This window comes from Simochromis diagramma, unplaced genomic scaffold (genome assembly GCF_900408965.1).
Source record: "Simochromis diagramma unplaced genomic scaffold, fSimDia1.1 OVJJ01000010.1, whole genome shotgun sequence".
In the NCBI taxonomy this organism is placed as follows: domain Eukaryota; kingdom Metazoa; phylum Chordata; class Actinopteri; order Cichliformes; family Cichlidae; genus Simochromis; species Simochromis diagramma.
In genome coordinates, this window is record NW_024387008.1 from 104,738 (window position 1) to 117,317 (window position 12,580).

A 12,580-nucleotide genomic window follows, 5' to 3' on the forward strand; every position below is an offset into this window, starting at 1 on the left:
TTAAACTCCACTCTGCTAGTGGAGCATAGATTAGTAAAAATCTGCATTTCAATAAATCATGTTCATTTCCTTCAAATTATCTCTTTAAACAGAGGAGGTGTTCACTCTGCTGCAGGACATATAAAATGAACAAATCCCTTTTCCCCACACATTTTACACAAATGCAGGCACACACAGGCAGGAACAGGTAACAGACATTTTACAAAAACAAGTTTTATGCCTCTGTAATAAAACAAGAGACTGAAGTCAAATTTAAATAGTATATGTAAGAGTTAAAGTTGTGTTTGGTTTCAGCTAAAGTTGAACATACCTGAAAACGCAACCTGAACCAGGAAATACCTTCAAACTGAACAAGCCTGTAAAACCAAATGACTCTTGTTCGTTCTTCAGTTTAACTCCAACACACTGAACATGGTGGCGAAGCTAATGATCCTGTTCCTCCTTTGTCACGCTGCATCTGCAGGTAAGATTGGGATCCACAATCAAAATATATAATAATTTACTTGGCAATGCTATTCTTAGGAAAATGCAACTAAAATGTGTCAGCAGACAGGTGAATCTAACTGTACAAGTTAAAAAGATTAAAAACGTATTTACAACAGATGTGACAAATAAATGCACTGCTCTGATAGTTGTGTGTATTAGATTTAGTGAAAGAAAGCAGTAAGAGACACTTCAATAACTACTTAAGCTAAACACACAGAACCTTTAAAACAGATATGTACATGTTAGAGCATTGATAATTATAAAATATAATTATAATTAAAAGATTAAAGATACCCAAAACTGGTGAAGTTTTCACTTGTCAACCATCAAAAGAATGTGAACCGGTTGCTGGTTCAATTTCAGCTGGAGAATTACTTGAACATCTGGCATAAAACTCTGCCAACTCAGATACTGCTAGCTGCTGTGGTGATTTTTCAATAATAAATAATAATGCGCAATTGTAGACAAAGGAGATTATAGCCCTTCTCAAGGATTTACAAGAATCACAGTTTCCATGGGAGATTCAAGTAAGGTCTCCTAATGATTTATAATTACTGAATTAATGTTTTTGACACTACTGTTTCTATTTAGTGCATGTATAAAAAAAACAAAACAAAACAAAAACCCTTTCTCATTTTTTTTTTGCTGTTTGTGAAGACTAATATAGACCATCCAATCACTTAAACACTGCAATTCAAGGTGTAATCAAATCAATGTTGTCCTATTGGAATGACTACTGGGATATAGTGGATCTCCATTCACTCATATCAGAAGAGAGAGATGCACACTGCACTGTAAATTCATTAAAATATCTCAATAAAAACCGACTCTGCTCAAGGAGGAAATAAAACAGTACTTTTGTTTGGGGGAAGAGAGGTTGGAGAATATCCTGGTCTACAGTTGTGTTTATCTCTGTATTCAGAGTTGATAATAATAGTCCAACAGGAAAGCAGCATCCATTGGACATTTAATCCTGGAAATCCACACCTTCTCAAAGTTATAACCCACACTGAAAACAATGGAAATCTTGGGAAGTTGCAATCCACCAGGGAAACAATGGAGTCTAAATCCTTCTGAGTTAATAATCTAATATGGCAAAGAATGAGAAGAGTAAAAGTGAAAATTTTTTTTACTAAAAACAACTTGCAAGTGCACAGTCTGAGCAGTGGTTCAGGGTACTTAGATCTCTGCTGGAATTTCCAACTGAGAGCCAATTATCTGAGCTGCTCATCTTACAGAACACAAAGGGAAGAACAAAGAATGTTCCTGGGTGCCCTCTTTTTCTATGCTGCCAAGTGGACATTTGCCTCCCCCCCCCTCTCTCCCCCTGTCTAGCATTTACATAAAGTCATCTGACTTTTACACATGCATTATTTAAAGTTTAACTTTAAAATCACTTCATCACATTTTCTTCTTTTCTGTGTTACTCTCAACATAGAAAAATCCATTACATATGAACATTCAGTCACATGAATATACTTCACGTAATGGTTCATTCATTACATGTAGAATACCAGTCAAAATTTTGGACACATCTTCTCATGTTTTTTCTTTATTTTCATGACTATTTACTTTGTTGATTCTCACTGAAGACATCAAAACTATGAATGAATAAATATAGAATTATGTAGTAAACAAAAGTGCGAAATAACTCAAAATACATTTTATAGTTTAGACACTTCAAAATAGCCACCCTTTGCTTTGATTACTGCTTTGCATACTCATAGCATTCTCTCGAGCTTCATGAGGTTGTCACCTGAAACGGTTTTCCAATAGTCTTGAAAGAGTTCCCAGAGATGCTGAACACTTGTTGGTTCTTTTACCTTCACTCTATGGTCCATCTCATCCCAAATCATCTCAACTGGGTTTATTTGCTTTGTTGGTTATTATTATTATTATTATTATTATTAATCTATGTTTCTGTTTTTTCGTGTTTAGGGATTAGTTCTTAGGGTTTGTGTCTCATGTTTAGTGTAGGTTCAGTTCTGGTTCTAGTCTGCGTCTTTGTGTGGTGGTTTCTTGTTTCCTGTTTTATTGTGAAAGTCCGTGTCTTATGTGAGTGTATTCAGTTTTGCCTCCCTTGTCTCGTCTCGTCAATTACTTCCAGCTGTGTTCCTCACCTGTGTGTAATCTCCCTGTGTTCTTCTGTGTGTATTTAAGTCATGTCTTCTTATATTGTAGTCGCTGGTCTGTCTGTGAATCTACTGTGCATTGTCCATGGGTTCTCCCGTCATGTGCCTCTGAGCACCCTCCTTGTTTGCGTTTAGTAGTTTAGTTTTCCCAGTTCAGGTTATCTTTAGTTCTGTTTGCCATTTTCAACTTCTGTTTTGTCTTACTATAAACCTCCTTCGCACCTCCACGAGTGCCTGCAACTGGATCCTCCTTTATTTTTCTCCACACGTGACAATGAGAAGGACTGTCCAAACTTTTGCCTGGCAGTGTAATTCTAGATCAGTAAGATTTGTCTTTAGCACATTCTCACAGACAAGGTCTAGACCTTTTCACTACTTAACTACATTTGTCAATTAACATATTGCTGAAATTCATATTTTGATTTGCCTGTGATTAAAAATAAAGATGATCTGATATTAGCAAAAGCATACAAACTCTGTTGTAGCACTCTATAAAAGACTGGATGTTGTTGTTGATGTACACTCTCTCTAATGTACTGAAAGGTAAGCCGGGAGGAGTTAACCCTTTACAGCCGATCGGAGCGGGCACGCTCTGTTTTGCGTAACTATTTTTAAATCCCGGTAGCTCTGCAACCACGTAAGCTAGCGCAAAACTTTTTTTTGCATATGAAACCGGAGGAGTTGTACTTACATCTTATGCCATCAGCTTGTCCTAGGTCACGGTTTCCTTCCACATAAAGCTTTGCAAAAACTGCATAAAAAGCGCTTGCAGGAACAAAAACATAATATTCCAGAAACACGCTGTGCCGGTCCGATGAATAATGAATACATATTATTAAAATCTGGGCTATAATGGTTGTATTGATGTATAGCAACTTGAAATGCTCCCAAAAATGGCTCCACAGCATGTAAAAATATAATATAAGCTCTGGCGGACTTGGTTCTATGGTAGGTCTTAAAGGGTTAAATCTCTGTCTTTCCCCACCCTTTTCAATAGTTGACATGGTGACACCTTCCCATTGAAATGCATTATGTAAAAATTAGTTCTCACTGATACAATCGTTTCACCTCGGAAAAAGAACAGTTCAAAGAAATAATTTAAAGCTCAAAACAACCATGCTATTGATGCAATTATTATAGGCTCAAATAATCTTGTTCAAAAGCTTTTATGACTGTTTTACATTGTTGGCCCCACACATTTTTACCAAAATAAGATCAAGATGGTCTGTTGTCAAGTTTTATTGTTCATTAGACTTCATCAGCCTGCTGCAGACGCTTCTGTTGCCTTTACTGTATCCCAATGAATCAGTCATATTTCTAAACATCTTTCTACATGTTTTATTTGGTTATTTGCTAACATCTTAAACATCTGTCTGTCCTACAGTGAGCCATATGCTGAAGTATTTTGGCACTGGAACCTCTGGAAACCCAGACATCTCAGAATTTATGTTTGTTTTAGCAGTTGATGACACAGAGGTGCTTTATTGTGACGCCAGCAAGAAGATAGTAGAACCAAGACAGGACTGGGTGAAAAAAATGCTTGATGACAACCCTGGCGCACTGGGGGAGTACACTCAACAGTGTTTTGAGCATCAGCCAGGCATTTACCAAAACTCGATTTCTAATTTAAAGCAGCTGTTAAACCAAAGTGGAGGTGCAGTACTTTCTTTGATATATTATGTCATATTATTATGGATGTATCTAAACAAAACTGATTTATGTAAAATTAATTAAAATAATTATAATTTAAAATATTTACAGCCTTAATTTTGTGCTTCTTAATTAAGACCATGAAACCTGATGTAAAACATACATATTTACTTGTTGTAATTACTTAATTGTTCTAAATCTTAGTCTTATATTTAAAATAGCTAGGTTTTGTTATTGTCTTCAAACCTTTTAACTTTTTTTCAGGTTCTTACACTTTGTAGTCTATGTATCTATCAGCTGACTTCTGTGCTGAAACAGTCTTTACCTCTAGTGTTTAATCTTTTCTTTTAATATTGAATAATCACATCCGAGCTGGTTTTAAATCATCCACAATTCGAGTCTCCACAGTAGGCTCCATTAGCTAAATCAATAAAGGTTGTCAGAATCTGACTTGAATCATGATGAAAATGCAGACCTTTGAGGATGGAAATGTGTCACATGATCTACAATTAACACACATAATTGTAATATTTGTTTCTTCTTCTCTTTTCAGGTGTTCACATTTTACAGTGTATGATTAGCTCTGAAGTGAATGAAAACTCTGGAGAGGTAAAAGGCTTTTTACAGTTAGGTTATAATGGAGAAGGCTATTTGGAATTTGATCTAAAGACAATGACATGGATCCCACTGAAACCAGAGTTTAACATTGTCAAACAGACAATGGATGGTGACAGAAATCTAATTAAATACCTTGGAAACCTCTTCGGTACAATTTTTCTAGAGAGATTGAAGATGTTCTTGGATTATGGGAGCAGCTCCTTGAAGAAAACAGGTAGAAGATATGTTGAAAGTCAGAGTTTTCCATGTTACAAAAGTGAGTCTCTTTTTACCTGGCCAAATCACTCTGATAACTCTCATCAGACCAGAGGTCTATCCACAATGTGCAAATAACCAGAAAAAAGCTGATTTATTTACATGACATTTATATGAATGTTCATGGTTGAAAGAGATTTACATGAACACAGTCCATGGTAAAATTATAGCACAATACAGCCTTATGCAGCTGCCGCAAAGCTGGTGACTCTTTGGCTCTAATTCAGAGTTTTCAATTGCATATTGATTTTATCTTTAAATTTATTCTTTGATTTATTTCAAACTTTTCCAGCCACACTATATCCTACTGCTACTGTGCTGTTTTTCATCGAATATGTACACTACACATGCTTCACTCTTGACAATATATATTTTTCTTAATATTGCCAAATTAAATTTCTTCATCTTTCTTCTTTTTTCCTTTCTTTCCCCATTTTTCATCTTATATTTACTTCCATCCATTATCATTCAATCTCTTTCTAATACTCCCTCTCTCCAGTTCTTCCCTCAGTGTCTCTCCTCCAGAAGACTCCCTCCTCTCCAGTCAGTTGCCATGCTACAGGTTTCTACCCTGACAGAGCTATGATGTTCTGGAGGAAAGATGAAGATGAGATTCATGAAGGTGTGGATTGTGGAGAGATCCTCCCCAACAATGATGAGACCTTCCAGATGTGTGTTGATCTGAATGTTTCATCAGTCAGACCAGAAGACTGGAGAAGATACGACTGTGTGTTTCAGCTCTCTGGTGTTGAGGACAACATTGTAACCAAACTGGATAAAACAGCAATCAGATCCAACTGGGGAGAGAAATTTGGTAATGATTAAAGGGGACATGAAACACTACACAGCAAATATACACCACTGAGACCTGCTGTCAAAAACAGACATAGATGTAACTCTGTCTGTAAATCTGGATTTAAGAAATAAGTGCTTACAATTTTAAAAACATGTTTAGCGTCATCTTCTCTCAGTACACAATGTGACGTCATGTAGTTGGTTGGTTGGTTGCGGCTAATAGATTTATATTAGTTTATGTTAGGGCTACCCCTTGCGGCAACAATAACGTTTATGCTAACAAACCAAGGATATAGTCCACTTTCACTGTCTGTCTCTTTAGCACACAGGTGTTGAACTCCAGGCCTTGAGGGCCGGTGTCCTGCAAGTTTTAGATGTATCCTTGATCCAATACAGCTGATTTAAATGGCTAAATGACCTCCTAAACATTTTTTGATGTTCTCCGGAGGCCTGGTAATGAACTAATCATTTAATTCAGGTGTGTTGACCCAGGGTGAGCTCTAAAACCTGCAGGACACCAGCCCTTGAGCATACATGCCAACACTCCCGATTTTTCCAGGAGAATCCCGAATTTCAGTGCCCCTCCAGAAAATCTCCCGGAGCCACCATTCTCCTGAATTTCTCCCAATTTTCCATTTGGACAACAAAATTGAAAAACCATATCCCAGATTGGCCCAGCCAATTCCAGTTTCCAACAGTGGTTACTACTACTGCAGCTACTTAATTTTAATATTACTCTTATTACTCTTTCTGGGTCGCAAAATAAACTTTTAATATATCTTCAGGCAAGAATGTAGCTGTGTAAACTTCAAATATTTGAGCCAGCGAGAACAGGAAACTCCCAGCACATCGTTTTTCGCTACTCAGGTTAAACATGATATATAAGTCACTTAAATAACTTAATAAGTTATTAAATAATAAGTGTTATTGTTTGGTTTTTTTCATGAGTAAATCGGTTTGGTTGAGATTAAAGTTGTTAGATTAAATTAAATAAAACTTTTATTTTATTTATTTTATAACTTTGAATGTCTCCCTAATTCTGAGATCTCAAGGTTGGCAAGTATGCCCTTGAGGCCTGGAGTTTGATACCCCTGCTTTAGCAGGGAGTGGCTGTTCGCTGTTTGGCTAGCTGCACTCAAATCCAGTTGATAGCCGTAAAGTTTGTAAAATACTTTATATATGAGGACTGTGTTATTGTCCTCTGAGTTATCAACTCTGTTCCTAGTTAGCTAACATAAACTAATGTAAATCAATTAGCCACAACCAACCAACCACATGACTTCATGTTCCATACTGACAGAAGCTGGTGCTAAAATTGTTTTAAAAACTTTCAGCATTTAGTTCTGAAATCCAGCTTCACAGAGTTACATCTATGTCAGTTTTTGAGAGCAGGGCTCAGTGGTGTATATTAGTCTTTATGTGTGTAGCCTTTTTTTTACCCTTTAAGTTAAGAGAAACACATTTGATTTATTTTGTCTGCTGATACTGTGATTGGACATTTTAATGTTTTGTCCAGTTTTTTTTGCTTGTTCTCTGATCTCAATTAGTTATTACTATAATAAAAACTAATAGGGATCAACACAAAGAAAAAAGTATTATTAACTCATTATAATTGAATTTCAATTTACATTTAACAATGATATAATAAATATGTTTTCGTGGTTCTAGTTTTTACATTTCACTGCCAGACTCTGTAATCCTAACAGTGATTTTTGAACTTCTATATTTCAATATTCATCAAAGTGTCTCTAATCCATAAAATCTTTGGTTATCTATTCTTGGCCTGACTGAATTTAATGGGTGTTTTTCAAATGAAAAACAAGAACTCCTGTAAAAACTTCAATCAATTGAAACTCAGAGATTATATAGTAATCACCTCCTCTCTTCATTATGTGGTTTATAGAGTAGCTAGATGAATACTAGAGAATGGACTTTTTCTGTTCTAACCTGCTTAATCTGCACATTTTATCTTCTGTTTTTTAATGAGCAGAGAATCCCTCTGACACAACAGCTCCAATTATTGCAACAGTGGTTGTTCTACTTGTTCTCATCCTCATTGCTGCTGTTGGATTTGCTGTTTACAAAAAGAAAAAAGGTGAGAAATTCAAAGGAGCTGAGTTCATCAGTCAGTGAGTAGCTGCATTTCATGGCTCAGTTACATTATTTCTACAGCATAGTATATGTAGTTTTTTTTTTTACATATTTAATAGAAACTTTGATTGTAAAGCACTTAAAACTGTTTTTTTTCCTGTGGACTTTACAGCTCCTGAGAACAGCACTGAACTCTCTGTGAGACTGAATCAAGAGCCCACAGCCTGCTCTATATAGTGTTCTACTTTTAATTGAACTCTTTTGTTCTTTAATGCAAACCTGATTGTTTGTAGAAAATCTTTTTTCCTCTTATCATTTTAAAAAGATTTTTAATCATTTTAGTGATTGCACTACCTTCATTTTTTATGTCATTTATGCGCAAAGAGCGGTGTAAAAGTGAAGAAAAATGATGTCAATTCTAAGGTTCTATGAGCCTTGGCAGAGCCAGGAAATTATCAGCGGGGTGGCTAGGATGGATCTGTGATCATTTTGCATTGGTATACATATGTCACAGAAAATAAAGGGCTATTTAACCCTTCTAAAGCGCCCAAGTTGCCATTTACGTTAATATTTTTAAATCCCGGTAGAATTGCAACCAAATAAGCTAGAGCAAAAATGCATATGAAAAAGGAGGAGTTGTAGTTTCATATCATGCATTCAACCTGTACCAGGTCGCTGTTTCCTTCCACTATTGGGTTTGCAAAAATAGTTTAAAAAGTGCATGCAACAAAAAAACATTACAATCCAACATAACGCTTTGCCGATCTGATCAGCTGTTCACAGTACTTTCTAAGTTGGAATAAACGTCACCAGGTTGTCAGCAGGAACTATCACATGTCCACCATTACATCCGAACACTGGAAGTGACGTCATTTTCTCTACAGGGCCTTTCAAAAGGTTCACTGGTGGTATAGAAAGTCATGTCTGACTTTATGACTTTCTGTATAGTTTCTGATAGAAACTAAACTAAATCGTACTCCTGGAAATAGTTTATTTTGATGCACATGCTGTATTTTGCAAAGTGTATTTACAATTTTGCAATTATTAGGCAAATTTGCAAATATCTATTTTTGCTTTTGCTGTAGTTTATAAAAATTAGTCCCAAAAATTAAATTACGAAGACAGTGAAAATAAATTTCCTGTATTTGGAAACTATTTGTGCATCTTTTCTGCAGTTACAGTTTTGAGGGATATACCTCTGAAATTTCTGTAACTAGAAAAATGATTAAAACAAACAAACAATTGAGCAATTTATGTAGTTACTATGTACTTAATGCATACATAATATTAAACTTTAGGATATAATATATTTATTGATGTACAGCAACTTTAAATGCTCCAAAATATGTCACTACAGCATGTAAAAATGTAAAGCTCTAGTGGGTATGTTCTTTGGTGCGGCTAAAGGGGTTGTACCTAAACCACACACCTGTACAATATTTGGAATGCAGGTAGTGGTGGAAAAGATTAAATAATATTTGGTGTATTTAACCTTTTTAAGGACAAGTCCTTCAAATAATAGTATAAAAGGCAGTGAACCGATATTCGTTCAAACAAGTGTCAGCACCAAAATGTGTCAGTATTTCTTTTCTTCCCTTATGTGAAAGATGGAGTATTGTGGATTAATAGCACTGCTGTTTGTTGCATTATTGCTGTAGAGATTTGTGCTTGGTAAGTTAATTTACAACATTAAATCATATTTTATAAGTATGGTGTGGGTTTGTAGGAACTGATTCTATGTTAGATCCGTTACTTTATATACTGAACACCGGAAAACGTTTTGTTCTAAATCTTCCATTTTATACTTTCCTCTGCTCCCCTGGTGATGGTACCCATGAAAAAGAAAATAGTCTGCGACTATACAAATGAAGTCAGTATTTTATATATAACTTTACATAAAAAGAAGGTTTAATGGCTGTTTGTAACCAAAAAATGGAGTTGAGAAGTGCTTTGGGATGTATGGTTTTTTTATATTTTGCACTTTTTGGTGATGAATGTAGATGAATAAAAATTTATTTTAAAAAAAAGTTCTGCCCTGTTCAACTCATTTAGCAAATATCAGCCTATTTTAAGCTCTGAAATCTTCATTCATGCCTGTGAGACTCATTTAGACACTCGGACACCCAGTATCATCAAAATGAAGCCAGGTGCTTCTCATTTTATGCTTTTCATCAGAATCAGAATCAGAATACTTTATTGATCCCTGGGGGAAATCTTTTGCTCGTTTTTTCCCCAAAGTGCTTGCAACGCCATCTCTGTGTAACCTGCCCTTAGACACTTGCTGTCTTGGGAAAGTCTGCCCCCTTCTTCTTATAGATAAAGTTATGATCCCACTCTGTCTATGCATGTGATTGGCTGCATGGTTTGCCCATCAAAATAAAGTCCCATTCCTGCCTGCATGTATTCTCAGCAAGGACTAACACTGTGCTTCCAAGGTAGGCCTGTAAATAACTTTACTCATGGCACAACATCTCTTTTCTACCACAATAACAACTGTAAGTCAAAACAACACTACAGCGTCATCAGGAACAATAAGACCTACATAAAGACAATACTGACATAATTCTTTAAACTCAACAAGAAACACAATGTTTCAGCTAAATGTTACATCTGGTCATTCTGAACACTTGCATATCTCAGTGAAAATAGATTGCTTCATAACAATTTCATATTTAGCAAGATGAAATCTGATCTGTTTAAATCCCTTCTAGTTTAGAAGTCTTGGAGGGAGGGAGGTTTGGAGTCTTCTCTCACCCCCATTCTCTGCGACCTGCTGGAGCGGGGGGGCTAGGAGGAGGAGTTGGCCGTCCGACTGCGGTCTGGAGTGTGGGGCCTCCCTGCTGCTGCGGAGTCGGGGCGGTCTGCCTCTCCCCACCGCAGGGAAAAGGGTAACACCACCTGGGTCTGGGTGCAGTTTCCCCCTCCAGGGGCAAGGGTACCTAGACCCGGTTTGTAGAGTACGCTTGGGGAGTGTGATCGTGTGTACAGCGTCTCTTTATGTCTGTCTCCACGTTGGTTGAGTGTGGAGTAAGTGCATATGAGAGCATGAGGGTGGGAATGGATGTTTGTATCTGTGAGTGCCTGTATGTCTGTGTCTATATGTCAGGTTGAGTATCAGACGCCACCTCTCTGGGGACATCTCAGGCCCTCCAAGGTTTGGAGGCCTATCTCCCCCCCCCAACCCCTTCCCCTGCCAGTGGCGGACAATATATATATATATATATATATATATATATATAAACAAAAAAAAACACCCAGCACGCCCCTGCGGGCGGTTTATCCTTCAAGCTCGGGTCCTCTACCAGAGGCCTGGGAGCTTGAGGGTCCTGCGCAGTGTCTTAGCTGTTCCCAGGACTGCGCTCTTCTGGACAGATCTCCGATGTTGTTCCCGGGATCTGCTGGAGCCACTCGCCTAGCTTGGGAGTCACCACACCTAGTGCTCCGATTACCACGGGGACCACCGTTACCTTCACCCTCCACATCCTCTCGAGCTCTTTTCTGAGCCCTTGGTATTTCTCCAGCTTCTCGTGTTCCTTCTTCCTGATATTGCTGTCATTCGGAACCGCTACATCGATCACTACGCCCGTCTTCTTCTGTTTGTCTACCACCACTATGTCCGGTTGGTTAGCCACCACCATTTTGTCCGTCTGTATCTGGAAGTCCCACAGGATCTTAGCTCGGTCATTCTCCACCACCCTTGGGGGCATCTCCCATTTTGACCTCGGGACTTCCAGATTATACTCGGCACAGATGTTCCTGTACACTATGCCGGCCACTTGGTTATGGCGTTCCATGTATGCCTTGCCTGCTAGCATCTTGCACCCTGCTGTTATGTGTTGGATTGTCTCTGGGGCATCTTTACACAGCCTGCACCTGGGGTCTTGCCTGGTGTGATAGACCCCAGCCTCTATGGATCTTGTGCTCAGAGCTTGTTCTTGTGCTGCCATGATTAGTGCCTCTGTGCTGTCTTTCAGTCCAGCTTTGTCCAGCCACTGGTAGGATTTCTGGATATCAGCCACCTCCTCTATCTGCCGGTGGTACATACCGTGCAGGGGCCTGTCCTTCCATGATGGTTCCTCGTCTCCCTCCTCTTTCTTGGGTTTCTGCTGCCTGAGGTATTCACTGAGCACTCGGTCAGTTGGGGCCATCTTCCCAATGTATTCTTGGATGTTCGTTGTCTCATCCTGGACTGTGGTGCTGACACTCACCAGTCCCCAGCCTCCTTCCTTCCGCTTAGCGTACAGCCTCAGGGTGCTGGACTTGGGGTGAAACCCTCCATGCATGGTAAGGAGCTTTCTTGTCTTTATGTCAGTGGCTTCTATCTCCTCCTTTGGCCAGCCGATTACCCCAGCAGGGTACCTGATCACGGGCAGGGCGTACGTGTTGATGGCCCGGATCTTGTTCTTACCATTCAGCTGACTCCTCAGGACTTGCCTGACCCTCTGCAGGTACTTGGTGGTTGCAGCTTTTCTAGCGGCCTCTTCATGGTTCCCATTCGCCTGTGGGATCCCCAGGTACTTGTAACTGTCCTCTATGTCTGCAATGTTGCCTTC

General features: G+C 38.4%; 1 protein-coding gene across 2 annotated transcripts; it reads left to right on the forward strand.

Moving 5' to 3' along the window:
- Nucleotides 1-264: 264 nt before the first annotated feature.
- On the forward strand, nucleotides 265-10,045 carry LOC120739292 (major histocompatibility complex class I-related gene protein-like). Of its 2 annotated transcripts, none has more exons than XM_040041006.1 (6): nucleotides 265-463; nucleotides 4,003-4,272; nucleotides 4,822-5,100; nucleotides 5,641-5,955; nucleotides 7,927-8,031; nucleotides 8,191-10,045. In XM_040041006.1, the coding sequence occupies exons 1-6, from the start codon at nucleotides 412-414 to the stop codon at nucleotides 8,262-8,264; spliced, it is 1,095 nt and encodes a 364-aa protein (XP_039896940.1). In that variant the 5' UTR covers nucleotides 265-411; the 3' UTR covers nucleotides 8,265-10,045. The 2 variants fall into 2 exon arrangements, with proteins under 2 accessions (XP_039896940.1, XP_039896941.1); XM_040041007.1 differs by having other exon boundaries at nucleotides 8,200-10,045.
- The last annotated feature ends 2,535 nt before the right edge of the window (nucleotides 10,046-12,580 follow it).

Coding starts and splice junctions, on each gene's coding strand:
- LOC120739292 (XM_040041006.1), top strand. CDS start 412: ATGGTGGCGAAGCTAATGATCCTGTTCCTCCTTTGTCACGCTGCATCT. Junction 5,101..5,640: donor CAGCTCCTTGAAGAAAACAG/GTAGAAGATATG, acceptor CCCTCTCTCCAG/TTCTTCCCTCAGTGTCTCTC. Junction 5,956..7,926: donor CAACTGGGGAGAGAAATTTG/GTAATGATTAAA, acceptor TTTAATGAGCAG/AGAATCCCTCTGACACAACA.